General features: G+C 37.8%; 2 protein-coding genes across 2 annotated transcripts; both read right to left on the bottom strand.

The window, feature by feature from the left end:
* Nucleotides 1–465: 465 nt before the first annotated feature.
* LOC308081010 (uncharacterized protein) lies at nucleotides 466–8,117 on the bottom strand. The gene is made up of 4 exons (XM_080457418.1): nucleotides 8,063–8,117; nucleotides 5,582–5,842; nucleotides 664–804; nucleotides 466–521 (listed from the first exon to the last, which is right to left on the bottom strand). Exons 1-4 carry the CDS (start codon nucleotides 8,088–8,090, stop codon nucleotides 502–504), a joined length of 450 nt encoding a protein of 149 aa, XP_080313544.1. The 5' UTR covers nucleotides 8,091–8,117; the 3' UTR covers nucleotides 466–501.
* An 8,517-nt stretch (nucleotides 8,118–16,634) lies between these two features.
* LOC308081015 (myelin-oligodendrocyte glycoprotein-like) lies at nucleotides 16,635–21,295 on the bottom strand. The gene is made up of 3 exons (XM_080457423.1): nucleotides 21,204–21,295; nucleotides 18,017–18,343; nucleotides 16,635–16,801 (listed from the first exon to the last, which is right to left on the bottom strand). The coding sequence occupies exons 1-3, from the start codon at nucleotides 21,289–21,291 to the stop codon at nucleotides 16,761–16,763; spliced, it is 456 nt and encodes a 151-aa protein (XP_080313549.1). The 5' UTR covers nucleotides 21,292–21,295; the 3' UTR covers nucleotides 16,635–16,760.
* Nucleotides 21,296–27,426: the final 6,131 nt, after the last annotated feature.

Below are 27,426 nucleotides of genomic sequence, written 5' to 3' on the forward strand. Positions count from 1 at the left end.
TATTGTTCATTGAGTTAAATTCTCATTCCATCTTAATAAATCACATACAGTAGCCTATCATATAGTATCTTAACAGTATTCTGGACAGTATGACATGAGAATATTTAAACGGTCACTGTACCATTTGGAAAGTGATGAGATCGATTCATTCATAGACGCTTGTGTTGCCTGTGGACAAATTGTTTATTTTTTATTTGAATTCAAACATGGTTACGGTGATGGACTTAATGCACTTATTTTCAGCTGATGTTTTGAATTAAACTACATTAATTGAAAACTTCAGAAGTGTTCTTAATCAACATGATTGGTTCAAAGACTGACCGTGACGCAGTGGGCAGTAGGCCTACACATCTTTAGGAGCTCCACTTAAATTGGTCTTCTGGCCTGCAGCTGTGCCCTGATTGGTTCCCTGAGGCTGAACAGGTCTGTAAAACAAAAAAGAATTATATAAATATGGAATCTAATCTGTCATGTATGAATAGACAATGGTCAATACTCTACTTACCTGACACAACATGGATCTGTTAAAAAAAGAAAAAGAAGAAAAAGGCCACATTCAGTAAGTTGTATGTAAATCTTCACATTGTTATACCATGATACTATCTTTTATGGAGAGTTGTTCAGTGATTTTAGATGTAATCCATCTAATGTAGTAATTCTCACCTTTAGATGTTCTGTATAGACACAGCAGCACCAGCAGGATGGTCAGTAGAATCACACCAACAAGTCCCACAATCAGACCCACTACACGTGGAAAACTCAGACCCACTACAGGAGGAGGAGTGTGTTCCACTGATCCAGACACTGCTGGCAAAGAGAGGTTATTACTTATAAAATAATATACTCAAATACACTGCTGTTAAATCACTTGATTAATTTGATCATTATGGATTATGTTGTAATAACTCAATAGTGGTTTAACCGCTAAATATGCAAGAACTCAAGCAAATTGATAATATTCTTATAAACATGAGGAAAGTTTATTTTAAGCTTTTTAAATTCCATTTAAGGTTCAGCTTAAGAAGCCCTTCTCTACTCCACCATGACCATACCAATGATACATTAAAATAAAATAATACTGTATGTTAAAAACAATACAATGTTGAATGAGCTATTGTTTTATTTATTGTATATTTTCCGAATTCATATTTGAACACGTGACATCAGGGCTGATCCTAATGGTAGGCCTACTACATGATCGATTTCACTGGAGATAGGCTACACATACAGTAAAAAGGAAAAAGCTCTGTGCATGGCAGCCATATTTACATGAAATTAGGTCATTTCCTTACTTGTTACCAATGATACTGATTAAGGTTGTGTTCCATTCTGGTCAAACAGAGTCAGGGAGCTGCTGCTACTGTGCATATTGGCTCACTGGAAAGGCTCTGCTACACTAAATGGAACAAAATAACCACCATTGCTGTACCTGTTGTAGGCTAGAAGTCTAGATGTGTTGGAAAACCAAATGCTGTCATGTCTGGGTCACACAATGTTTTTTACTCAAATTGGAAAATTCAAGAAAAGTCATTCACATCACAATGACTTGATGATGATGTCGCAGAATTTGTGCCTTCATATTGCCTGATGCACATTTGTGACTATTTGTGTCTTTGTATTGACTTTGTAAATGTTTTATTATAAAATGACCTTCAGAAGAATTGACTCAAACCAGGGACATTTGTATAGAATGTCTTTTTTTTGTAATCCATAGTTTTCCTAAATGCATTCAACAGCCAATATATGTTGGCCCAACACTTGTGCTTTAACATGGAAAGTTTCAATGAAACATTTTACTTCCCTTGTGACAAAGCCAGAAAATGTTAACACATTCTAATCTAGATTAAGATGACTGTCAATGAGAAACTCCCCCTGGTGGATGAAATGGTTTACTACAACTGGGATTCACTGACAGTGTGATGTGGGCCAAGAGTTAGGTCAGAACATGGAAAGTGAGGTGCTGCTGATATGACTCATGACTGTCTGTTGGTACACAGCCATTCAGTGAACTGCTGACGGTCAGAGTTTGTTGCTCTGTTTTTGATTATTAGTGCCTCTATAGTGCTGTGAATTCAACCAAATCATCCACAGCAACCATGTTGGATGAGTTCCATCGTTTGATGGTGAGTTCCTTAATCTAATCTAAACTCTAGACCTCAGAGGGTCAAGCAGCGAGGTCACTCACTCACTGTGTCAGTTGACCTCACTTTGCCACTTTAGCTGTCATATCAGCAATAGGGGTTATACAGCAGCTGACCAATCAGGACTGAGACAACCTCTCAGTCCTTTTATCACTCCTCGCATAAAATCTGGGTATCAGTGATGAGCATTTGGGCATAACAAATAATACAAATTAACATTAACATAACGCAATCCTTGTACACAATATGTAGCACAGCTGAAGTCAGTAGCCGTCTTGAACACAACTGTTAAAGGTAGGGTAAATGATTTTCTTTGGCTAAAATAAGTGTTATATATTAGCTCTAAATTGTGATGGTAATCATTGCTACAGTTTAGAGTGTTTTTCAGTAACAGGAGTCTCCATGTCTCTCCAGCTCTTTATTAAACAGAAAATACATTTTCAGGTCCGGATACCAATTTTACCCAATCAGGATAGAGAACTCAGACAGGATACAGATTAAAAAGTGAAATTGGAAGTGATGACACAAAGAAATGAGCAGGCAAAATTGGAACTGGAACGATATAAAAATTAAGCTGATAAATGGGTACTCTCTCCTGATTGGCTGACATTTTGTTACCTACTGTACCTGAACATGTATTTTCTGTTTATTAAAGAGCTGGAGAGACAGGGAGACTCCTGTTACTGAACAAACACTCTATAGCAATGATTACTATAGTGCTTTAACCTTTTGACAAAAACTTTTTGTTTTAACCAAAAAATATCACTTACCCTACCCTACCATTACAGATTTCATGTGGTCAGCAATATGGACATTTGATACGCTGGAGGAGTCCAAGAGGATCAAATTAACATTGCGGCCCTGGATAGAGTAGCCAGTTCAGCTGTCTCTAGTAGCAACGCATGTTGGCACATCAAAGCAGTGCACATCCCACATTAGAATGAAACACTTGTAGAATTAATGAATGTGTTAAATCTAATCTGAGAACTGCCAACGGTCACTTTGAAAAACGGAACAAGCGTGTAACACTACCAGAGGTAAATGAGTCCTAAGTGGATAGTGCAGCGTTTCTCAAAGTGGGTGCCGTGGCACCCTAGGGTGGTATGACCCAAGTCCAGGGGTGCCGCAGAATAGGCCACTTGGAATTTATCAATATCACTTCAGTTTCACCACTTAGACCCTCTATACTAATATATACTATAAAACGGATCTGACTTGCACTGTACTCGGTGCATTGTTTTGATCTACACCAAATCCCTTGGCCAAAAAATTGCAGATCTACACGCTCACAACGTGTCACAATGTGACGCGTTGTGAGCTTGTAGCTCTGCGATTTTTGGTGAATGTCCCCCCCAGAACAGGGATGCTGGCGTTCAAGGTTAAATGTCAAGTATAAAGTTATTTTCAATCTGTCCTAATTGAAACTAATATTCCCTCTCTCAAGTTTTCCTTGTGACATACTGTATATTAGGGGGAAAGATTTACATATGTGTGTATCATAATATGACATAAATATGTAAGGTGCTGGGGTGCCGTTGATGAAAAAGTTATTTACAGGGGTGCCTTGAGCCAAAAACATTTGAAAACCACTGGGATAGTGGATAGTGGATGAAATGTTTAAACACATATTGGCTCACTGGAAAGGCTCTGCTACACTAAATGGAACAAAATAACCACCATTGCTGTACCTGTTGTAGGCTAGAAGTCTAGATGTGTTGGAAAACCAAATGCTGTCATGTCTGGGTCACACAATGTTTTTTACTCAAATTGGAAAATTCAAGAAAAGTCATTCACATCACAATGACTTGATGATGATGTCGCAGAATTTGTGCCTTCATATTGCCTGATGCACATTTGTGACTATTTGTGTCTTTGTATTGACTTTGTAAATGTTTTATTATAAAATGACCTTCAGAAGAATTGACTCAAACCAGGGACATTTGTATAGAATGTCTTTTTTTTGTAATCCATAGTTTTCCTAAATGCATTCAACAGCCAATATATGTTGGCCCAACACTTGTGCTTTAACATGGAAAGTTTCAATGAAACATTTTACTTCCCTTGTGACAAAGCCAGAAAATGTTAACACATTCTAATCTAGATTAAGATGACTGTCAATGAGAAACTCCCCCTGGTGGATGAAATGGTTTACTACAACTGGGATTCACTGACAGTGTGATGTGGGCCAAGAGTTAGGTCAGAACATGGAAAGTGAGGTGCTGCTGATATGACTCATGACTGTCTGTTGGTACACAGCCATTCAGTGAACTGCTGACGGTCAGAGTTTGTTGCTCTGTTTTTGATTATTAGTGCCTCTATAGTGCTGTGAATTCAACCAAATCATCCACAGCAACCATGTTGGATGAGTTCCATCGTTTGATGGTGAGTTCCTTAATCTAATCTAAACTCTAGACCTCAGAGGGTCAAGCAGCGAGGTCACTCACTCACTGTGTCAGTTGACCTCACTTTGCCACTTTAGCTGTCATATCAGCAATAGGGGTTATACAGCAGCTGACCAATCAGGACTGAGACAACCTCTCAGTCCTTTTATCACTCCTCGCATAAAATCTGGGTATCAGTGATGAGCATTTGGGCATAACAAATAATACAAATTAACATTAACATAACGCAATCCTTGTACACAATATGTAGCACAGCTGAAGTCAGTAGCCGTCTTGAACACAACTGTTAAAGGTAGGGTAAATGATTTTCTTTGGCTAAAATAAGTGTTATATATTAGCTCTAAATTGTGATGGTAATCATTGCTACAGTTTAGAGTGTTTTTCAGTAACAGGAGTCTCCATGTCTCTCCAGCTCTTTATTAAACAGAAAATACATTTTCAGGTCCGGATACCAATTTTACCCAATCAGGATAGAGAACTCAGACAGGATACAGATTAAAAAGTGAAATTGGAAGTGATGACACAAAGAAATGAGCAGGCAAAATTGGAACTGGAACGATATAAAAATTAAGCTGATAAATGGGTACTCTCTCCTGATTGGCTGACATTTTGTTACCTACTGTTACCCAGTGGCCAGATCTACACGCTCACAACGTGTCACAATGTGACGCGTTGTGAGCTTGTAGCTCTGCGATTTTTGGTGAATGTCCCCCCCAGAACAGGGATGCTGGCGTTCAAGGTTAAATGTCAAGTATAAAGTTATTTTCAATCTGTCCTAATTGAAACTAATATTCCCTCTCTCAAGTTTTCCTTGTGACATACTGTATATTAGGGGGAAAGATTTACATATGTGTGTATCATAATATGACATAAATATGTAAGGTGCTGGGGTGCCGTTGATGAAAAAGTTATTTACAGGGGTGCCTTGAGCCAAAAACATTTGAAAACCACTGGGATAGTGGATAGTGGATGAAATGTTTAAACATTCCATCCCTCCTGTGTATGTGATAGATACAGTACTGTATTGCTAAATCTCACCTCTCACATCCATCCAGCTCTCTGGTGACTCTCCAAGGTCAGAGATATGACACTTGTAGAATCCTTCATCAGACTTGTAAACACTGTGGATGGTCATCTGTCCTGTAGACTCAGACCTGATGTGGGATCCATCTTTATAGAAATCAGGTGGACGGTCAGAGGATGGTTTAGCAGTCGCCTTGATTCTGGACCAGCAGTGCAGAGTGACATCACTTCCTTCCATCACAGTAAGTACAGGGCTCTCCAGGATCACAGCTCCATCTGAACAATGACAAATAACATCAGAATAGAAGAACATTAGACTGAGGTTACATCACTCTGAACAACACTATCCCACTATTATATGCTTCCCCTCGGTAACATCATCCGTAGTCACAACATCCAATTTCAGAATTAATTTTAAAATGACTGGGTAGGGAGTCTGGGAGATAGATGGGTTATTGCAATGAGTCTAATGATCATTACATCCTGAATAAAAAATAAATAAAAAAGGGTTGTTATGTATAGCCTTTGGACAATCAAAATCAGTTGGAAACATAACATTTTGATATGGTGTCATGATTAAACTTAATGTTGATATGGCACACTGACTATCAAAAAGGTTGCCGACCCCTGATGTATAGTGTTGTATATTGTATATTTTGTCCTGGTATTTCTTTGAGTGTGATGTCTTTTACCCTGCTGTACAGTACTTGTCCTGTAACTGTATATCCTAACTGCTGTGCTGCCTTTGGTGACTGCATTTCCCCCGCGGATAATATTTTTTGGGGAAAATGAAAAAAATCAAATACAATAAAAAAATAAAATAAATGAAATGAAAAGGGTTAAAAAACACTCCCTCACGTATTAGGAGGGCAGGGTGAGTCACCAGAACCAAGGATGGGTGTTTTTGATTAATCTAACATGTTAAAAATTGAGTTTGAAGTTATAATGGGTTGTATAGGAAGGGGGCGTGTCTGATCAAATGAATATCAAATATCTAAATACTGAATCAAGCAACTTAAAAACGGTCTGGGGGGCTCACAAAAGCCTGAGTAGACGTTAAAATGATCAAACGTTTTTTTGAAAGTGAAATATCCCTTTAATGTCTGTCATAAAGTAATCCTTATTTGGAGTACTTGCTTTTCTTGTTTATTATATGTTGCTATGGTGTTAACTGTTAATATGCTGATTCTGCTGGGCATGAGGTACTTTGGCCATTTACCTGTTAATCCACTAGAGGGCAATGTAAAACATATGATAGCCCAAGTTTTTGCTCAATGGAGTCAAATGAGGCATTTAGCAGATGTTCTTATCCATTTTTATACAGGTTTGCTGTCACAAAATATTCCCTGTAATGTTATACTATATTTGTTTTTGATTCCCATTGTGGGATTATTATTGTTGTTAGCATTTTACATTATATAATACCAGTGATTCTTGAGACAAGGTACACAACATGTTTAAAATATATATATATATATTGTATATATAGGTCTGAACTATAGCAATCATGTGAAGGAACGTATTTGGTATAACGCTTTCTAAAATGTGATATTTATGCACTCCATAACTTGATTTGTGTCAACTCCGTCAGACACAAGTAATAAAAAAATATACATATTCATGTTTGTTCTGATTTAATTTTTTTGAATTTTGAACTACTTTCCAATCTGGGAACACATGGAGCCCTTTAACTACCATGTTATAGCATTTACGACAATGTTACAGCATTAACTACCATGTAACTACCATTTTACCAGCTCATTGGCCTTGTGGCGTGTCTGCCCTGAGATTGGGAGGTCAGGGTTCAATTCCCCGGCCACGTCATACCAAACACTATAAAAAGGGGACCCAATGCCTCCCTGCTTGGTACTCAGCATCAAGGGGGGTAAGTCCCTGCGACATACTAGCATCATGTCCAGGGGGTGTACTTGTATATTAAGCAGCCTTACGCTACAGTAACAGGAGATAGGCTCTTGACCCTATAGGCCATCTGGCTCGGGAACCGTTGGTTCACAAGGCTACTTACTTACTTACTAAATATATCACAGCATTTACTACCATCTTAATTACATGTAACTACCATGTCAGAGCATTAACCACGATTCCACAGCATTTACTACCATGTTAGAGCATTAAAACTATCATGTAACTACTGGACCATGTTAGAGCTTTAACTACATGTAACTACCATGTCACAGCATTTACTACTATGTTAGAGCATTAACTACCATGTTAGAACATGAACTACACAGAATGCTTAAGGTAGTTTGTCCACACTATAAGTAAAATTGGCAAAGTGTCCCTCTGATTAAGCCTAATTCCAAATTGGAATTAGGCTTAATCAGTGAACTATTAATAAGCCTTGAGCGTAAAAGAGCCATTAGTGGGCAAATGTGTCAACTTTTCCCCATGAGGACAAGTCATTCTCATGAAGGTTGAATAAAATAGACAGACACATAAATGAATGCAATAATTGTACAGTGTGTTTGTACTCACAGACTAGAAGTAGTGATGTTAAGTCCATTCTGTGTACTGTGTTGCTGCTCACTGACTGACTGACTGACTGACTGACTGTTATGACAGAATCTCCTCCTACTGGTGTAGTGGTGGGAGGAAACTACACTGAACAAGACGGTCGAATGATGCAGTCATCTATTGGTGTTGCGGAGAAGGAGGTTACAATGAAGGAAGAGGTGGGCTGAAGTAGTGACGGGAAGAGGCTACGGTGATACTGAAGTAGGTGGTGTCAGTGAGCAATTTCACCAGTAGGGCATAACTCATGTGGAGGAACACACACACACTATCTCTCCCAAATAAGAAAAAGAGGTTGCGCATCAACAATGGGTTTTCTCAGTGGAGTGCTAGACCCAACTTCCGGTATAAATATCAAAAAAGAATTTAAAAAATCCAAAAAGGTAGCACATCCAAAAGTTTCAATTAAATGGAGGACAAATTACTCACATTTCCACTTTTTTTATTGGCACACCAATAAAATGAACGCTTACGCGTTTCGGCTATGAGCCTTCCTCAGAGCATTCATATCACATCAATTCAACTCACTTTATACAAAAGGTCAGAGTTCACCAACAGCTGAAATCTCAAGTCAATCACCAAGGTCCAATCACTAGTATGCAAGAACACAGGCAATTACAGGTAATTTTTAGGCATATATCATAAAGTAACAAAGTAACACATCCAATACACAGTGAAGGGGTATCAAAGATAGTCTTAACCCAAAAACCCAAAAATTGCAATGTTTTGCAATTGCATAATCCATATTTCCTGTACAGATTGCAGTTTTGTGCTCTGATATTCTTTGTTTGAGGGGTCGTTTAGTTTGTCCTACGTATGCTAGACCACAGGGACATAACAGCATGTAAATGTCGAGTGTCGATTTGCAATTGATAAATTCACGAATAGGAATCTTCCTTCCAGTGTGGGGATGATTGAATGATTTATTGTCTGTTGTGTTGTTGCAACAGGCACAGTTACCACATCTATACATTCCAGAACCATATTTTTGTACATGACTGTACCTTTGATTGTGGGTGCTCTCCTAAATGCAACAAGGGGTGGGGATTTGCAGAGGTCTTTCACAGATGGCTCTGTTTGGAGCACATGCCAGTGTCTGTTGAGTATCTTTTTGATTTGTGAAGCACAGTGGTTATATTCAGTACAAAAACATGCCCGACTTGGATTTTTAGTTTTTGGTGCATTAGATAAGAGATCAGAGCAGGAGGTGTTATTGGCATATTGTATGGCTTTCTGAATAGAATTGGAAGAATAGCCCCTGTCCTTAAACCGAGTACTCATAATGGTTTGTTTGGAGTGAAAGTCATCAAGATCTGAACAGTTATGTTTAAGCCTCAAAAATTGACCTACTTGGATGTTGTCCTTTAGGTGTCCAGGATGGTTACTGGTAGCATGCAAAATCGTATTGCGTTCCATGTCTTTTCTGAAAATAGATGTGTGAATCATTCCAGTTTCATCCTTGGATATAGTTAGATCCAAATAATTTATCTTGTCAATGCTCTGTTCACAAGTGAATTTCAGGAAACTTGTTGAGAAAAAAGTTGTTGAGATATATTACAAAGTCCATTAGTTCAGTCTGTGTTCCCTCCCAAAATAACAGGATATCATCAATGTACCGTTTGTATAATCTTATCTTTGATCTCCCAGTTCCCGCTGTACTTCCAAGTTCAACTCTCCGCTGAACAGGCACCCCAGACGAACATAATTTATATGAATCACTAGTAGTGACAGAGATATTGTATCAGGATGCAACAATGCCAGTCTCCACGATGGTGGACAGAAACTTTACCCCTGCGCCACCCAGACACTGAAATACAATTTATTTGATTTTATCTGTTTAATTGAGAACACATAAAATACATCAAAATGTGTACACTCCGTGATTGATCAATCAGAAACAATTATTGAATATGGCCCATCCTTATAAACAACTTGCATTATGATTATAATTCACAGTTTGTGTTTACAGATACATCGTGTTACAGATGGAGATGTTTGAGTGAAGAGAGGAAGACTTCAAAGTGCGTAGTTACTGTTTGTTCGCTTGCCTGCTAAAGATTATCTCATTTCTGATTTTTGGAACAAGCAAGTGCCTCTACCACGACAGTTAAACATTTCTATGAAAACAAAGTCTGTTAACCTATGAGTTCACTAGTACAGTATAGATGTTGCATCCAGTATCAGTGGAAAATATGTGCTGTGGTTTTCAGATGTGAAAAACCCCTGCTCCAGTGGTCCTCAGTGATGCTAATGAGTGGATAGTTTACAGAAAACAATGACATACATAATTTAACCTTTATTGGGAGAAAACACATCAAGATTAAAAGTCTCTTTTCCAAGGGAGGCCTTGGTCACAACAGGCAGCAGACCTTATGAAAACCATGCAACTATAGTTTATTTTAATATATTAAAGTAATCTCTACCCGCCACTCTAAGTAATAATACAAGCATGCATTTGATACTTGATTTTGTTATTGCAGGGACACATAAGTATTATTATGTTTACATTACAGGAGTCTGATACTTAGAAGAGGTCATAACTTGTGTTTAGTGTTCAGATCACAAATTAGATGCATCAATTCTACTAAACAGTAAGTAAGTTCTGTGAGGACAGGAGATTGTTTCATTACTTGTCAATTTACTAATCTTTGGCTTTGTAGTAATACAGTACATGTGTCAGGATCTGTCTCTGTGTTTTATTTTGAAGTGATATGTTATTGTTTTCTGTGGTGTATTTAGGTTTTACTTTACTGCTGTTTTTTGAAGTAATGTGTTGTTATGTTGTTTGCTGTTTCCTTGTAGCTGTTGTCTGTCTTGTCTCAAGTTTTCCTGCATTTTGACCGAGCTTAGAAAGACCCTGACAACATGCATATACAGATGGGGGATATTAAAGTGAAAATCAACATAAAATGTGTTCATAAGGTGTTGGGTCACTATGAGCCACCAGAACAGCTTCAGTGCATATTTCCCCCATTATTCCTACGTCCCAATAGTGCAACGTTTTTCTTGACATCCAAACCCAGAAAGAAGCCATCATCACAGCCGGCTGTGAACTGTTCAAACTCATGTACCACGGGAAACCACCAAAAGACTTGGGGGACTTGAGATTTGAGATGTTCAGCAAGCATGCTGCTGCTGGGAATGTCAGACCAGAGAAACTGCCCCCGACTACAGCAGCTGCAGCACAGCATTCTCTCCGGGCATATCTCCAAACCAGAGACTGGCTACTGCTACAAAGTCCATCACTGGATGTCCTCGACTACGGGTGGAAACTGGGAGGAGAAGGTTATGCACCAGTCCGTACCACAGACCCCATTGCCCCAGACTATCTACTGAAATTCATCAGCTGCAACTGAGAGCTTCTTTTTTTTCATATTTTTCACCCAAGCCCTCTGGGCTCCTTGACTTTGATTGGCTCTCCAGGATTTTCCACGAGGATTTGGGTTTACATTAATTGAGAGGTGATTCTAGACACCTATAAGAACACATTGGTGAAGAAAGCTATTGGTAGTACATTTTTTCACAGATGGTCCACACATATTGCTAAAATTCCCTAACTATATGGCCTGTCACTTTGGCCACAAAAAACATACAATTCAACCAAAACATTTTTATTTTATTTTATTTTTATTTGAAACAAGTAAAAGAAATAACAAATAACATGAAAACACAACAGAAATAAATAAAAGTGCAAGGAAACCCAAATTTCCTATAAGAGGATCTACCTACAGTACATATAACACAAAAAACTAAAATTCAAACTCTCTCTCTCTCTCTCTCTCTCTCTCTCTCTCTCTCTCTCTCTCTCTCTCTCTCTCTCTCTCTCTCTCTCTCTCTCTCTCTCTCTCTCTCTCTCCCTCTCTCCCTCTCTCTTATTAAATGTTACGACTTGCTAAGTTTTATTGTTTGCACCTGTTCTTTTGAGAGTCTCTTACCTTACCAGAACCTTGGCAGTACTGAATGCATTGTCTGTTATGACCCATTAAAATAATTAATACATATAATTGACAGTGTTTTGTGATGTTATTGTACAGTATAATTGGGTTGATTATATTTGTCCTCTTTACTTAAACACCCAATGGCCATTTATAGTGAGTTATAATAGTTAGTGAGTTATAATCACATTATAATGATGCTTGAAAATATTTTTTCCAGCGATTGTGAAGTATTATAATACCTGACCCTATAAGTCATCATAAAATGCGTACTGTAGCAAGGGTTACCACAATTTCTGTCTGTTTTGTTTCTTTGTACTATGAAAAGTACTTCATACTTTTACTTTTGATGCTTAACCACTTGATTGAATTGATTGATTAATTGATTGATTGATTGATTGATTGATTGATTGATTGAATACTTTATAAGCAAGATTATTAACAGTACTGGTAGTCGAAGTTTTAAACCCTATAGTTAACACCAGATGCTTTTGATACTTAAATATGTTTAATGAGAGCTTCTTTAGAACTTTGACTCAAGTTATTTTCTTACATTCAGTTTCCAGAACAAGGAAGAAAACTGTCTTCCTGCCCTCAACTCATCTTAACCACAGTGCATATCTGAACACAACAGTACAGTAAAGTAAAGTACATTTCAATAATCCCTGAGGTGACATTACTTCTTTGTATTGACCCAGCAGTGTGCTGCTCCAAGTGACCACTTGGGATAACAGTTGGGGGTTAAGTGTGTTGAACAGGGGCGACAGAGGATCGAACCGGGCGGTGACCTTGTAATCGCCAGAGAGCCGTTCTACAGCTCTATCTCTACATTATGTGATCCTTTTTTCTCCAGGATTCTACAATATTACAGTTTAGTTATAATGTTAGCCAAGCTAATTGTTTTAAAATCCCAACTTCAATGAAACTTTTCACATTTTATGTTGTCTCCCAAATGGATCATAATACTTAGTTGACTGTTAGTGTTTAACGTCAGCTTACGTTAATGCCTGCATTGCATACAATGCATAGTACAAAGGTTTCATTAAAAACACAAATAAATAAATAAATAAATTACTTTTAACATGGACATGTTGAAGTTTTTGAGCAGTAACATCTTGGGGCAACAGACTGATAACTGAGATTGTTTTTGGATAGCAATGTGTTGATCAAACACACACACACACACACGCACACACACACACACACACACACACACACACACACACACACACACACGCGTGCACGCTTACACGCACACGCACACGCACACGCACATGCACACGCACACTAGGGCATTAACGAATAGTGATTTATGATATTCGAATTATTCGACCCAAAAGTATTCGAATAGTCGATTATTCGGTTTGATTATAAAAAATTAAAAATTTAAAAATTTAAAAAAAGTTTTTTTATTATTATTTTTTTTTTTCAATGGCATTGATGACTCGACTCAAGGAATGCGAGTTGAAGTCACACCAGAGCTCACAGCTGCGTGTCTGCTCTAGAAAAGCCACTAAAGCCACTTTTTTCGAATAGTGGTTTGATAGTCGAATAGTCGGTTTGATATTCGAATATTCGAATATTCGAATATTCGACTATTCTGTGAATGCCCTAACGCACACGCACACGCACACGCACACGCACACGCACACGCACACACAGGAGCAGTAATTTAAAAGCATTGGAGCAGAGAGGGACAGAGAAGGAAGTGCAGCAGTGGAGTAGATGTTCCATCAACTTTAGACCTTCAGACCTGGTTTGGTTTGTCCACAGAGACTCCATTCATAGGACTGACCTCAGAGACTCCATCCATAGACCTGGACAGACGATTGGGGGGGGGGGAGAGAAAGAGGAGAAATAAGAGAGATAGATTGTATTGAACTGAAGAAGGATTCCTTTTGTTGTTATAATTTGATTGCTTGCTTGCTTGATTGATTGATTGATTGATTGATTGATTGATTGTAAATCACTCTGTGGTAAGTTGACATGAATTCAAATATGACATTTTCTGTACCTGTCTTCGTCGCTATCTGATTTTTTACGTCTGAGAAATTTACGGGAAAAGGCCAGATTGCTTCGTTTCTCTTTAAAGAAAACCAGGCCACTGATGCTGATGATGATGAAGATGATGATGAGGGTGACGATGAGATAACCCCACCAGGGAAACTCTGCAACTGTAGAAAGCTCTAGAGATAGAATGACAGATGAAGAGGAGGGAAGAGAGAAGTGAAAGATGAAGAACAGAGGTTCAGTCATCCATCCTCCTTACAGCTCCATGATCAACTATTAACAAGGCAATAATCAATAGCTTTTATAGATCAGTGGTTTCTACCACTTAATGATACGATATACAAGTACACACAGTTACTGAAGGACAGACAGACAGACAGACAGACAGACAGACAGACAGACAGACAGACAGACAGACAGACAGACAGACAGACAGACAGACAGACAGACAGACAGACAGACAGACAGACAGACAGACAGACAGACAGACAGACAGACAGACAGCGGGAGTCTCATAACACCCCAAGATGTCAGATGATTCACCTCTCCAAGGGAAGTATCCACCTGTATCCACCCAGCCATTATAGATGTGGGTCACATTCTCACAGTTTGGGTCGGTGGTGCTGAAGCAAGTGAGGTTCATCTGTGTAGGAGAGAGGTGAAGTTTATTTACATTGCTTACTTTTGGCATAACACAGAACTTACAGCACTGGGCTGTTTCAACAAATTCAGTATTGTTCTATTGTGTCCATAGTGTCCAAGCACTACCATTTATTTTAAAACCTTTTTCTCTGTACTATTTTCTACAATTTTCCATGTGATAAAAGGTAAAGAAAAGTTTGCATCAAACTAGCGACATATTTAACGTCATCATGCAGTATAATACTGACCTATCAATCAAGACAGTGTCTAATAACGGCATTGCTTCCCTGAAAAACAATCTTTCCAAAATATGGAGGGATATCAGGATGGTGGATCTGAGATTAGGAAATAACAACTAACCACAATTCTGGCACCGTCTAAAAGAGATTTGGCACTGGTCAGTGTAGTGGTTTGCAAGATTAGCCTCGGACAAACACAGGTGGACAGACAGACACAAGATCACAAAGATGTGGGGTGTGCATAACATACAGTACAGACTAACGGTGTTGTAGACAGCTGACTGCTTCGGTGCCATGCCGTAAAAACAGCCTATAGGGACAAATCCATAGTGATGTTTTTAGATATTTTCCTTGGAGCAAATGTGGTCACACTGCTCTCAGAGTCTGCTGTCTTCACTTATCCACAAAAACATAAATTCTATTTTAAAGGGGGTCTAAGTGATATGTTTTGTTTTTTTTTACCCCAAAACACATCTCAACCCAAATAAAAAAATATAATTGTCTCACACAACTTCTGCCCGACACTTCTGTGTCTCTGTGAATCATTTCTGAGTGGAACTGTTCCTCTTGGTTCCCGGCTCAATCACTCATTGACAACCAATGCTTCACATTATGTTGTATTGGGAATGTCAAATAGCAATTATCAACCACATAAATATAATACCCAGCTGCGATATAAGCCCTCATTCAATAGATTTGATTCCAATGATCTTTTGGACTTTATTGATCCAGAAGGAAATTCAGTTGTCATAGCACCACAGTGATGAAACAAAGATATATGAAGGAACAGGTTTTGTTAAAAGGTTAAAGGGATATTTCACTTTCAAAAAAACTTTGGGTCATTTTATCGTCTATTAAGGCTTTTGTGAGCCCCCCAGCCTGTTTTTAAGTTGCTTGATTCAGTATTTAGATATTTGATATTAATTTTTATCAGACACGCCCCCTTTTTGTGTTTTTTCGATTACTTTTTTCATTTATTTAATTTAATGTTTTATTGTATTAAATCTTTTTAATTTTCAAAAAAAAATATTAAAAATAAATGAAAAAGGTTATCGAAAAAGAACGTCCCCCTCGCGTATTAGGAGGGCAGGGTGAGTCACCAGAACCAAGGACAGGTGTTTTTGATTAATCTAACATGTTAAAAATGGAGTTTGAAGTTTTAATGGGTTTGTATAGGAAGGGGGCGTGTCTGATAAAATGAATATAACATTTTGAAATAATGAATCAAGCAACTTAAAAACGTTCTGGGGGGCTCACAAAAGCCTGAGTAGACAATAAAATGACCCAAAGTTTTTTTGAAAGTGAAATATCCCTTTAAAGCACTATATTCTGATATCATTGCTATATAGTGTTTGTTCAGTAACAGGGGTCTCCCCATCTCTCCAGCTCTTTAATAAACAGAAAATACATTTTCAGGTGGGTTGCAAAGTTTTAGCCAATCAGGAGAGAGTACCCATGTATCAGCTTTATCAGTTCCAAGTTTGTGTGCTCATTTCTTTGTGTCATCACTTCCAATGTCACATGTTTAATCTGTATCCTGCCCGAGTTCTCTATCCTGATTGGATCAAATTGGTATTCCGACCTGGAAATGCATTTTCTGTACAGAGCTGGAGAGACATGGTAACTCCTGTTACTGAACAAACACTCTATAGCAATGTACTATCAGAATATAGAGCTATTTAACACTGATTTAAACCTAGTAAACTCACTTACCCTACCTTTAAAATAGGAAAACAATATAGAATATGACTAACATCCGATCTTGACCACTGCGCCTGGGCTGGTCAGGTGTGCATCAAATTTCCACAACTCAAACAAACACTAATCAAAGTGGGATTAACGCACCTCAGTTGACTCTCTCCCTGGAATATTGCTTCCTGAGGGAACAGCCAGCGAGAGAAGCTTATTATTAGATAGTGTGTGTGTGTGTGTGTGTGTGTGTGTGTGTGTGTGTGTGTGTGTGTGTGTGTGTGTGTGTGTGTGTGTGTGTGTGTGTGTGTGTGTGTGTGTGTGTGTGTGTGTGTGTGTGTGTGTGTGTGTGTGTGTGTGTGTGAGAGAGAGAGAGTGTGTGTGTGATTGCAATATAGGACAATAATGGCTTACATTATATCCATAGAAATGTCTTTCATTTACAAACACACACACACACACACACACACACACACACACACACACACACACACACACACACACACACACACACACACACACACACACACACACACACACACACACACACATCAGGTGTTTATGCATGTCTTTGATGAGGCTTTGATTGGCGTGCGGTATGTACCATTACACAACATCATGCTGGTCTGAAAACCAGATGTTGGTATCAATGCTTTAGGGATTTGCAGAGTGCAAGAAACCACCAGGGGTTTCATGGGTAAGCTAACCCTAAAAACACATTTGTTTTGGGTGAGATATGAGTACGTTTTGTGGGTGAGCTACGGTGTTGTGCTGAACCATATAGGCTTTGTTGCCAAATGCACCTGGAGCTTTTGGAATGTTATTTCTGTTGCAAGAAATGAGCCAAATCAATTGAGAAAAACTTTATAAATAAAACATTGTATTGACAGTACATATATACAATAACATTCTCTCTGCAAAACAGACTGACCGCCCCTATGGCTAGACCATACTCTTTTATACCAAGGCATCTAAAATCTTCAAGTTTGTGACTAGAATCTTCATATTTGTAATAATTTTTAGATTGTATTTCATCCATTCTGTTGGGAAAAAAAAGGGGGGGGGGGTATTTTTTTTATTATTTTATTACCCAAAATAATTTAGCGACCCCACTGTCAGTGTCCCGTGACCCCAACTTTGGGAACCCCTGCAATATACTGTATATCCTTCTGGTGTTGCCTGATGTTCAGAGATTAGATGGGAGAGACTGGCTGGTTACTCTCAAAGTGATGTGCAAGAAGAGGGTGCTAAACGATTTGTATGTACAGTATATAAACATAAGTTTAACTAAACAACTACCAGACAATCTAAGGACATTTCAAAAGTGAGGACAGCCTGATCCATGAAAAGTGAAAAAAAACATTAACACTTTTTTCATATTAACCTTTTTTCTCAGTACTTACCAACAATGAGCTGAATAGTGAATTCCTTCTGGAATTCAGGAATGAAGCATGTGTAGATTCCTTCATCAGATGATTTCACTGTGGAGAGTTTGAGGGACATGTTGCCTTTCTTCAATTCATCCTTGAAGAGAGATGTTCTTCCCTTGTAGGAAGAATACTTAAGATCAACTAAGTCGTGCATGTACCTATGGAAATGTACATATTGATCAGGTGGTAGATCCGGCCTGGTCCAGTATACAGACAGGTCAGTAACATCAGTGGTAGGATCAACCTCACATGGAAGAACAGCATCACCTCCAACACATGTTTCCACTAGCAGACATTTCCCTGGAGGAAGACAAGATAAGATAAGTTGACACATTTTATGACAGTTTATTTGTCATGCTCCCAGAGTGTAAGCACCCTAAGAACCAAGAACCAAACCAAGTGAAATAAAATGAAATAGTTAGTCTTGGATATTAATGTGTTGTGTAATACTATGTGTGAACAAGGGAAACAATTTTGCCAATTTTGGTGAGAGGTAATAACTAAGGTAACAGTTTTTACTCAATTGCTTGATTTAATTTCTATAGCATATATAAATGCTATGGGTTCCAGTGCACTGTTTCTATGTAAAGAATGGAGCAAGAAGAAGGTGTTAATCGGCCGTGCATGAGGTGTCAGAGTGAGTGGTGGTAGGGCAGGACTCAGAGGGAGAGGAACACACACAGGACAGGTAGACAGGGAGGGGAGAATGGATGGAATCAAGAATGGAACAAGTAAGACACACATACTCTAGATGAAAGAGGTATGTCAGAAACATGTTTGTTTTTTGTGTGTCCAAATGTTCTTTACATTGACAGCAACACAACACTATGTACCTGCTTTGTATGCCTTGTCACATGATTTATTTGAATAATATTCACATAATTGATAAAGATGTAACTCAGAATAAAGATAACTATTGGTTATTTTTGCAATATTCCACAAACATTTATAACATTTGATTTCTGCTGCTAGTTTTTACCTCATTAAATACTTTGTGTCTGTTGTTGTCCATCCTGGGTGGACATTAACCCAATAACCCAATAACAGAGAAAATCATTCATTTTCAGTCAAATAATCTGTTTACTTGAGCAAAATCATCATCATCATCATCATCATCATCATCATCATCATCATCATCATCACCATTGGTCAACGACAGCTGTTAAATTCGTATGACGTTCCATTTCCACCAATGTCTAATCAAGTTTACTCTGTGACAGAGAAGACGTTACATGTTTTGAACACATGGGGGCGATATTAGACAAATAATGTAATGAAAATAATGTAACATAACCCACATGTAATGTAATGTTATGTTATGTTATGTTATGTTATGTTATGTTATGTTATGTTATGTTATGTTATGTTATGTTATGTTATGTTATGTTATGTTATGTTATGTTATGTTTAGATAGTTAGGTATGTAATTTAGACACATGTCAGGGATGTATACCAGAAAGCTGGTTCAAGATCTGTTCTAGAATTTAAACTTGTATTCTGATGTGATCAAGCCAGATGTAATATTTAAAGATTTCTCAGTTCAATAACAGATGATTCAATTTGGGGGATGAGGATTGATCAAGCTGGGATTGATTGGTTAAGCCAAAACCATGCATGTTCCCAATTATCTTTATCTATTATCTTTTTATGACTCATAAACACATACAATGACTTCTTCCACATATTCAATACATTAATACCTCACCGATAACACTTACTATGCATCCCATCAAGTCTATAATGTATTATAAACATACTTTGTTACTAATGCTTTATAATATGCTTATAAAACTGTTTGATTATAATACTGTATAGTTGTAATAACTCATTAATACTCATAACAGTAATCATAACACATTATAAAGAATGTTATAACAACGTATTCAAGTATTATAATACTGCATAATTGCAGGACACACATTTTTGGGGAAGGATTCATAGTGTATTATAAATTTACTTTGTAATAATGTTAGAATGTATTATAATCAATCATACAGTATAAGGCATTATAGTGTCACTATAAGTCGTCATTTGGTGTTTTCAGACAATCCTAAAGGTGTAGGCAGAAACCTTTTGTGTTGGTCTTGCATGAATGTTGTTTTACTTTACTTAAAGCACCCAATTACCTCTTATACATGCATTATAACAGTGATCATAATGCATTATAACATTATTACAATATTATTATAATGTCAACTATATGAGAATTATAATAAAACTATGAACCTGGCCAAAATAAAATGTCAATGAGTGGACCAGTGATTATGAAGCATTATGATACTTGACCTTAAAAGTCATTATAAAATGCTTTATAATGTGTTATGATTGCATTATGAGTGCTTAGAACTATTATACCGTGGTATAAGCCAATTACAATGTATTTATTTATAATTAGGAAATGCTTTGTGTTATGATTATTGTTATATATGAAGCATTTTGAGTATTAATTAGTTCGTATAACTGCAATAAACAGTGTGGCCCGGACCGCTGGAGTATAGTGGTACAGGCACCTAGGCTACAATGTACAGCGTGTCGCAGGTTCGAGTCCCAATCCCGACGGCCTTTGCCGCATGTCACTCCCTGTCTCTCTCCCCCCATTTCCTGTCAACCTACTTGTCAATAATAAAGGCATAAAAAGCCCAACATTTCTTTTTTAAAACAGTGTTATAAGTAGAATATAATTATGTTTATAATATATTATAGACATTGGATGCATAGCAAGTGTTACCAAAATGGTTGTTTATGAGAATGCAGATGGTTGATTATGATTGGCTAAAACACTTTCAAAGCCGTAAAATGCTGTATAAATAAACACATACATTACTGCGCCAAATTATGTTGTCCAAATGTCTGATTTTGTTGTGAATTTTGATTTACAAATACATTTTCTGATAACATATTAGGTAAGTAACAGGTCATGCAGTTGCTCTATATTGATTTATTTCACATTTACTATGGCGTGTTAACAATATATTCACTATTCAGGATCTTGCATGCATTCATGGAATGTCTTTGTTGTGCAGGTACTTGGGTACTGCCTTCTTTTAGAAATCATTTAGGCAGTTAGTTGAAATTGTTATTAAAAACAGTTTTAATTAGGATTTGTCTATGATTTTAATTAACATTTCATGTAAGGGTTAGCTACATCAGTGTAATTTACCTCCACTGTAGCAGAGCAGATACAGAAGTGAAATTAGAAGAAGACTTGAGGAATGTCTCTGGTCATAGATCACATGTGGGTACGCCATCTTCATATCTACAAACAATAAGAAAAAAAGAAAGCTTAGTTCCATATATCAATATGAATTATATCATGATCACGTAGCATCTCAATTCTGATTGGCCAGAAGGTGTGCATTATTTGCATATAATTACCTGTATGTAGTGACCTCATCACTGTTCTAAATTAATATGCATAATAAAGACTTTTTAACAAGTATTTAATCAAACTTAGCTATCCTTAAAAACGAAATAGATGTATAACTTAAACTTTGAGGGAATGCAAAACATACGGTATGTGTTGACTATGTGTATTTAATGCACCAGATATTGGATGAAGAGTCCAGGAAAGTGTCTGCATTAGAGATAGCCTGCACCTTTGATCCTAGCCTAGAGGAAACCTTTATGACCAAGTTCATTAAATACCAACCACTCCTATACCTTCTCAGAGCTGGGCTATGCTCAAGTATCTATCATAAGAAAATATCACACTCGATAAAATAAATCTATGATAGTCTTGATACAAGACTAATGTTGAAAGAATCTGTGCAAGGCATGCATATTATGTGTTGATTATGTGTAGATCATAGGTTCAAAAAGGAACTGCATACTCTCGCACACTTCTATCAATTCTCTGTTTTAATTGTCAACACTTTGGTCAGGACCTTCAACAGGACGTCTCATCATGTCCTGATGAAGGTTCTTGTCTGACCAAAACGTTGACAAATAAAGCAGAGACAAGAGTGTGTGCGGGAACATGAACTCATCATGTCTCATGTTTGGAGATAGGCGATTGACACATTTTAAGTCGTTTTGGTCGCATCATGTATGCATTTTTGTTTCATTCTCTACGCCATAGCGAAGGAACCTCCAAAACAAACATGTGTTTCGTGTATGTTCTCTAGGCTAGTCAAGAACCTATTAACAGAGGAGACAGGGCTGGTCCCGGCCAGTATACTGCAGACAACATCTGACGGAGGTCATTCATTAAGTAACAACACTGGTATTCCTGACTAACCACTGGCAGCCTTGCTACCGCGCACTCACTCACACCCACCGCTCCCTCAACTCACTCCCTCATCTCACTCATACTCCTTTTATGAGCGAGTTTGTGCTTTGGCGACAAAAAGTGTCTTGCGGCACGTCGTCCCAACAAAAAATACCGTATTTTCAACTGCTTTTGTCACACTGTTGAAAATACGCTTGTAACGTGTTCAGCCTATATCGCATGAAACTTTGCTGATGTGTATAAATCAGTCTCAAACTTCCTTGCGCTTCCTCATGGCAGTTTGGGCTGGGAGCCGCGGAGGGATTAGGTGGGCCCGCTGCTTGGGGAGAGGGAGTGTGGTTGGATGGATTCGGGGTGGATGGAAGGATGGAGCGGGTGGGACTGGAAAAAGCTTTTGGCTGTGGAGTTGAGTAAGCAGAGCATGATGTCACTCACTGCAGCACGATCACCTCCCTCCCTGCCCTGTTCCTCCCTCTCCTTTACTCAGTTCCATATATCAATATGAATTATATCATGATCACGTAGCATCTCAATTCTGATTGGCCAGAAGGTGTGCATTATTTGCATATAATTACCTGTATGTAGTGACCTCATCACTGTTCTAAATTAATATGCATAATAAAGACTTTTTAACAAGTATTTAATCAAACTTAGCTATCCTTAAAAACGAAATAGATGTATAACTTAAACTTTGAGGGAATGCAAAACATACGGTATGTGTTGACTATGTGTATTTAATGCACCAGATATTGGATGAAGAGTCCAGGAAAGTGTCTGCATTAGAGATAGCCTGCACCTTTGATCCTAGCCTAGAGGAAACCTTTATGACCAAGTTCATTAAATACCAACCACTCCTATACCTTCTCAGAGCTGGGCTATGCTCAAGTATCTATCATAAGAAAATATCACACTCGATAAAATAAATCTATGATAGTCTTGATACAAGACTAATGTTGAAAGAATCTGTGCAAGGCATGCATATTATGTGTTGATTATGTGTAGATCATAGGTGTTGTTGTAATATTGAAGTGTAAAGCTGTGGGCCTCTCATAGTGTCAATTGTTTGAGTAACGGATCTCAAAGAGTTACAGAATGGAAGAATAAATGCAACTGTTGGATGGCAGAAATTATATTATTGCATGTAACAATTTTACACAATGTTTTTCTTCACAGCACGATCAAGAACAGGAGGCACGTCTTGATAATAATACTTACACTATCTGATGCAGTAACAATAATGATATCAAACCGTCTCTCTCTCGTCCCTCTCTATTTCTGAGCCTGGATAGCTTGGTTCCAGGCTTAAAATAATTTATATAAACATTTTCACAAATCTCAATGTGGAAAATGAATGAGTTTTCTATCTGTGGCACCACAAAATGTCCACCACTGCTATGCCCTATAGTAGCTACTCTAATCAGTTCACCAAATAGCTCCATTAAGAACCTCTCACTCCGCTATACAGCTCCGAGATGAGGTTCTATGTGGATGTCACCCAGAATCGGTAGAACGTCCGCCAAGGCTCCACTCCAACGCGTACAGATGTTTAAGGTTTGGTTGGGTGGAAAATATTTTAGGTTGGGGCACGAAATAACCGTTAAAATCGCTTATTTAGTCAGCCTGTGGCCATGTTTCCCATTCAACCCGGAAAACCCCCCTACGTCCGCTGACAGTACTGCTACCGGTTTGGCTACAATGGGAAACATGGCCACAGGCTGACTAAATAAGCGATTTTAACGGTTATTTCGTGCCCCAACCTAAAATATTTTCCACCCAACAAAACCTTAAACATCTGTACGCGTCGGAATCTACCATTAGTTTTTGGACACGATGTATACAAAGGGGTGAACAGTGGAGCCTTGGCGGACGTTCTACCGATTCTGGGTGACATCCACATAGAACCTCATCTCGGAGCTGTATAGCGGAGTGAGAGGTTCTTAATGGAGCTATTCACCAAAGTGTGGTCACATTGACTGGCATACAGCAAACATGCTGAGGGACATAATAATTAAACTGATAAAATAACAGTCGACGCATTAAGAGCTGAACGTTATCTCTTTTATCTACCAAAACAAACAGTGAAAACACCAAAATACAGTGAGAGGGCAATATGTTTCTGAAGGTAAAAACACCACCACACTATTACAGTGATTGATGACTGCTGGTATAGAGGGAAAAAAATATATGTAATGTTTTGATATGCACACACTTTAAATATTTAGTTTGAGGTTTGGCACTTTATATATGCATATTGGCAATTTAAATTCTGTTGGTATTACATTTTTGTGGTACAACTGTAAAGAGCAAATTCAGCTAGAAGAATGATGAATCAGACAATGCTCATGGAAATGCTCGCACAATCATTTTAAGATCAAATGTAGACTATTTGATCATGAGCAAGTTTTGTGAATGAGTCAGTCTATCAGTCCTGCCACCATGCTCTATAATCTATATAATGCGCTCAACTGATAGGTTGAGCCTAGAGAGTGGAGTCGTCTTCATTGACAAATATTAGAAAAGATTATGTCAAAACACAAGCCTGCTCTTCGTCGTGTGTCAGCGCTGTTCGTTGAAAATAGCTCACGGAAGCTACATTCAAATGAACTAATGAAGCCAACATCCCCCATTCACACATGTATTATTATTATTATTGTCTCCGCCAGAGGTGGAGAGTATGTTTTCGTTCTGTCCCGCTGTGTGTGTCCCCCCCCTAGCCAAGCTAACATTGGTCAAGCTTCACGTGACACGTGACAATATGTTGTCACCAATGCTTTTGATTGGCTAGCGAGACGTATGACAAAATAAAATCCTATAAATAGGTGTGTCACTTCAACACACCTATTGATTGGAACAGTACCTTCCAGTACAAATCACCTGTCCGTGCGTGTGTGTGTCCCTCTGAGAACACCTAACATTGGTCAGGTTTCACGTGACATCACAATATGTAATATAAATATATAAATAGCTTAGACAGGAACAGTACTATCCAGTACAAACAGAGATCACAGCTGAGATCACACAATGAAACTAACTCCCATTACGCAAACTGAAGAAGCAGCAAATCATCGTCTGAAACCTGATGAAGAAGCAAAGGCGCAGAAGGCCAAAGCTAAGAAACAGAGACAAAGAACACTAAACAGAGACAAAGAACACTAAACAGAGACAAAGAATCCCTAAATGACAAAAAACGAAGACGAGCCACAAATGCTGACAGCATGACACAGCAAAGATTGCTACAATCTCTGGAAGAAAAAGTACAAGAGTCTGTAAAGAACATCGAAAGGAAAAGAAGAACATTCCCAGAAAACTATGGTTAAAGATAGAGTAAGTGATTTCATTTGATTAAAATAGCACGGGTCTGCTGGCAGAGACTTGTGCTCCGAGGAGCACATTTTCTAGTTATTATTATTATTATTATTATTATTATTATTATTATTATTATTATTATTACCCTTATTATTATTATTATTATTACACATAGTAATAATATTATTATTATTATTATTATTATTATTATTATTATTATTATTATTATTATTATACAAATATCTCTGGTATATGAACAGGCTATTCATATAGTAGTCTAGTTGACATGCAGCTCAGAATTGACCTCAGCTGAATAAAGATTATCTTGCTTTATTGCCTTGAAATATTCATGTTCTGAGTTGATGTCATGACAAAGCAGTTCCAAAGAATATACATAGATACAATTATACTTCAGGATGCTTGCTGAATAAAATAAAAAAAGCTTATATAATGCAAGACTTGCACGTGCCCCTTTCTCAGTGCCCAATACCCACTTCCCTTGGGTATACACCCTCGTTCATAAACTGCTCCTAGACAGATTCTAGGAGACAGGTTTATGAAGCTCCAGAGATGACGTGGAGTGGAGTGGTATAATTCTTAACCGCATTTGGTTATGTATCGAATTCTGTCCTGCTAAATCAGCTCAGAGTTACAACTAACGTTATCGCAGTCCACAGACAGGTTCAATAACCTGCCAATACAATGTGTGCCTCCACACACACACACACACACACACACACACACACACACACACACACACACAAATAAATACATAAATAAATAAACAAACAAACAAACAAATAAATACATACAGAGCTATGTGCAAAGTAAAACAGCTTTCCAACTCATCTATAACTGATACTTAGTTAGACATTGCCTTCTGATTTTGAACAGAACGCAGAAAGGCTCATTATTTCTGATTTGGTCAAATTATTGATTTTGACAATAAACGTGTGAAAAGCCTACACATGAAGTTGAGTAGTTGACAGAACTGAACCCACAGTTTCTATCCTCCCCTTTAAAGGGTCTACACCATGAAAATCACTTTTTTCTTGTTTTTTTGTATTTTTTGGGGTCCCCAGTGTCTCTTGTACCCAAAAAAATGTTTTTTTTTTAAATTCAGTCATTCCTTCTCATTTCATGGATTTCCAGAATGGGCGTGTCTGAACAGGCGATCTCAGAATGGAAATGTTTATGATGTCATGAACATTAATGATGGCAAACCCAATGTTAAATGAAAAGTGCCCGAATCGCTCCGAAACTTTTTCTACCCCCCCTAAGTGGGGGTCTACGAACAAATACTTCGGGCTCGGATTTTGGCTCCGCCCCCCGGAAGTGGGTGAAACAGGCACCTCAAACACTTGGTGGAATTGTTCAAAAATGTTCAAAGTGTTTTTTTTCCGATTTTGTATTTTTCTTAGATGCTTCTTTTTATGCAGAATTTTTCCTTTTTTTTTTTTTTTTTTTAATAATTTTTTTTAATATATTTTTTTATTAACAGACATAATTGCTCAGTAGCCCCCCCCTGCACAAGAGGACGTTTTGGTATTGCAGCTGAAAGTGCTGTATAAGCCAGAGACAATTGACTTGGGATGAGTATATCTGAGTGATGATTTAGGCTCAAACCTTTTGAAAAAGGTTTGAGGGACATACACCATATGATATTAAATATCAAAAAAAAATTTTTAAATTCATGGTGTAGCTCCTTTAAAATAGGTCAAGTGAATGGGCTCTCACTGCACATACTGTAATGTCACAACGCATGTGTCATGCTCTCTCTCTCTCTCTCTCTCTCTCTCTCTCTCTCTTTCTCTTTCTCTCTCTGTGTGTGTGTGTGTGTGTGTGTGTG

This window comes from Gymnoscopelus braueri (genome assembly GCF_963280865.1).
Source record: "Gymnoscopelus braueri genome assembly, contig: SCAFFOLD_156, whole genome shotgun sequence".
NCBI classification, from domain to species: domain Eukaryota; kingdom Metazoa; phylum Chordata; class Actinopteri; order Myctophiformes; family Myctophidae; genus Gymnoscopelus; species Gymnoscopelus braueri.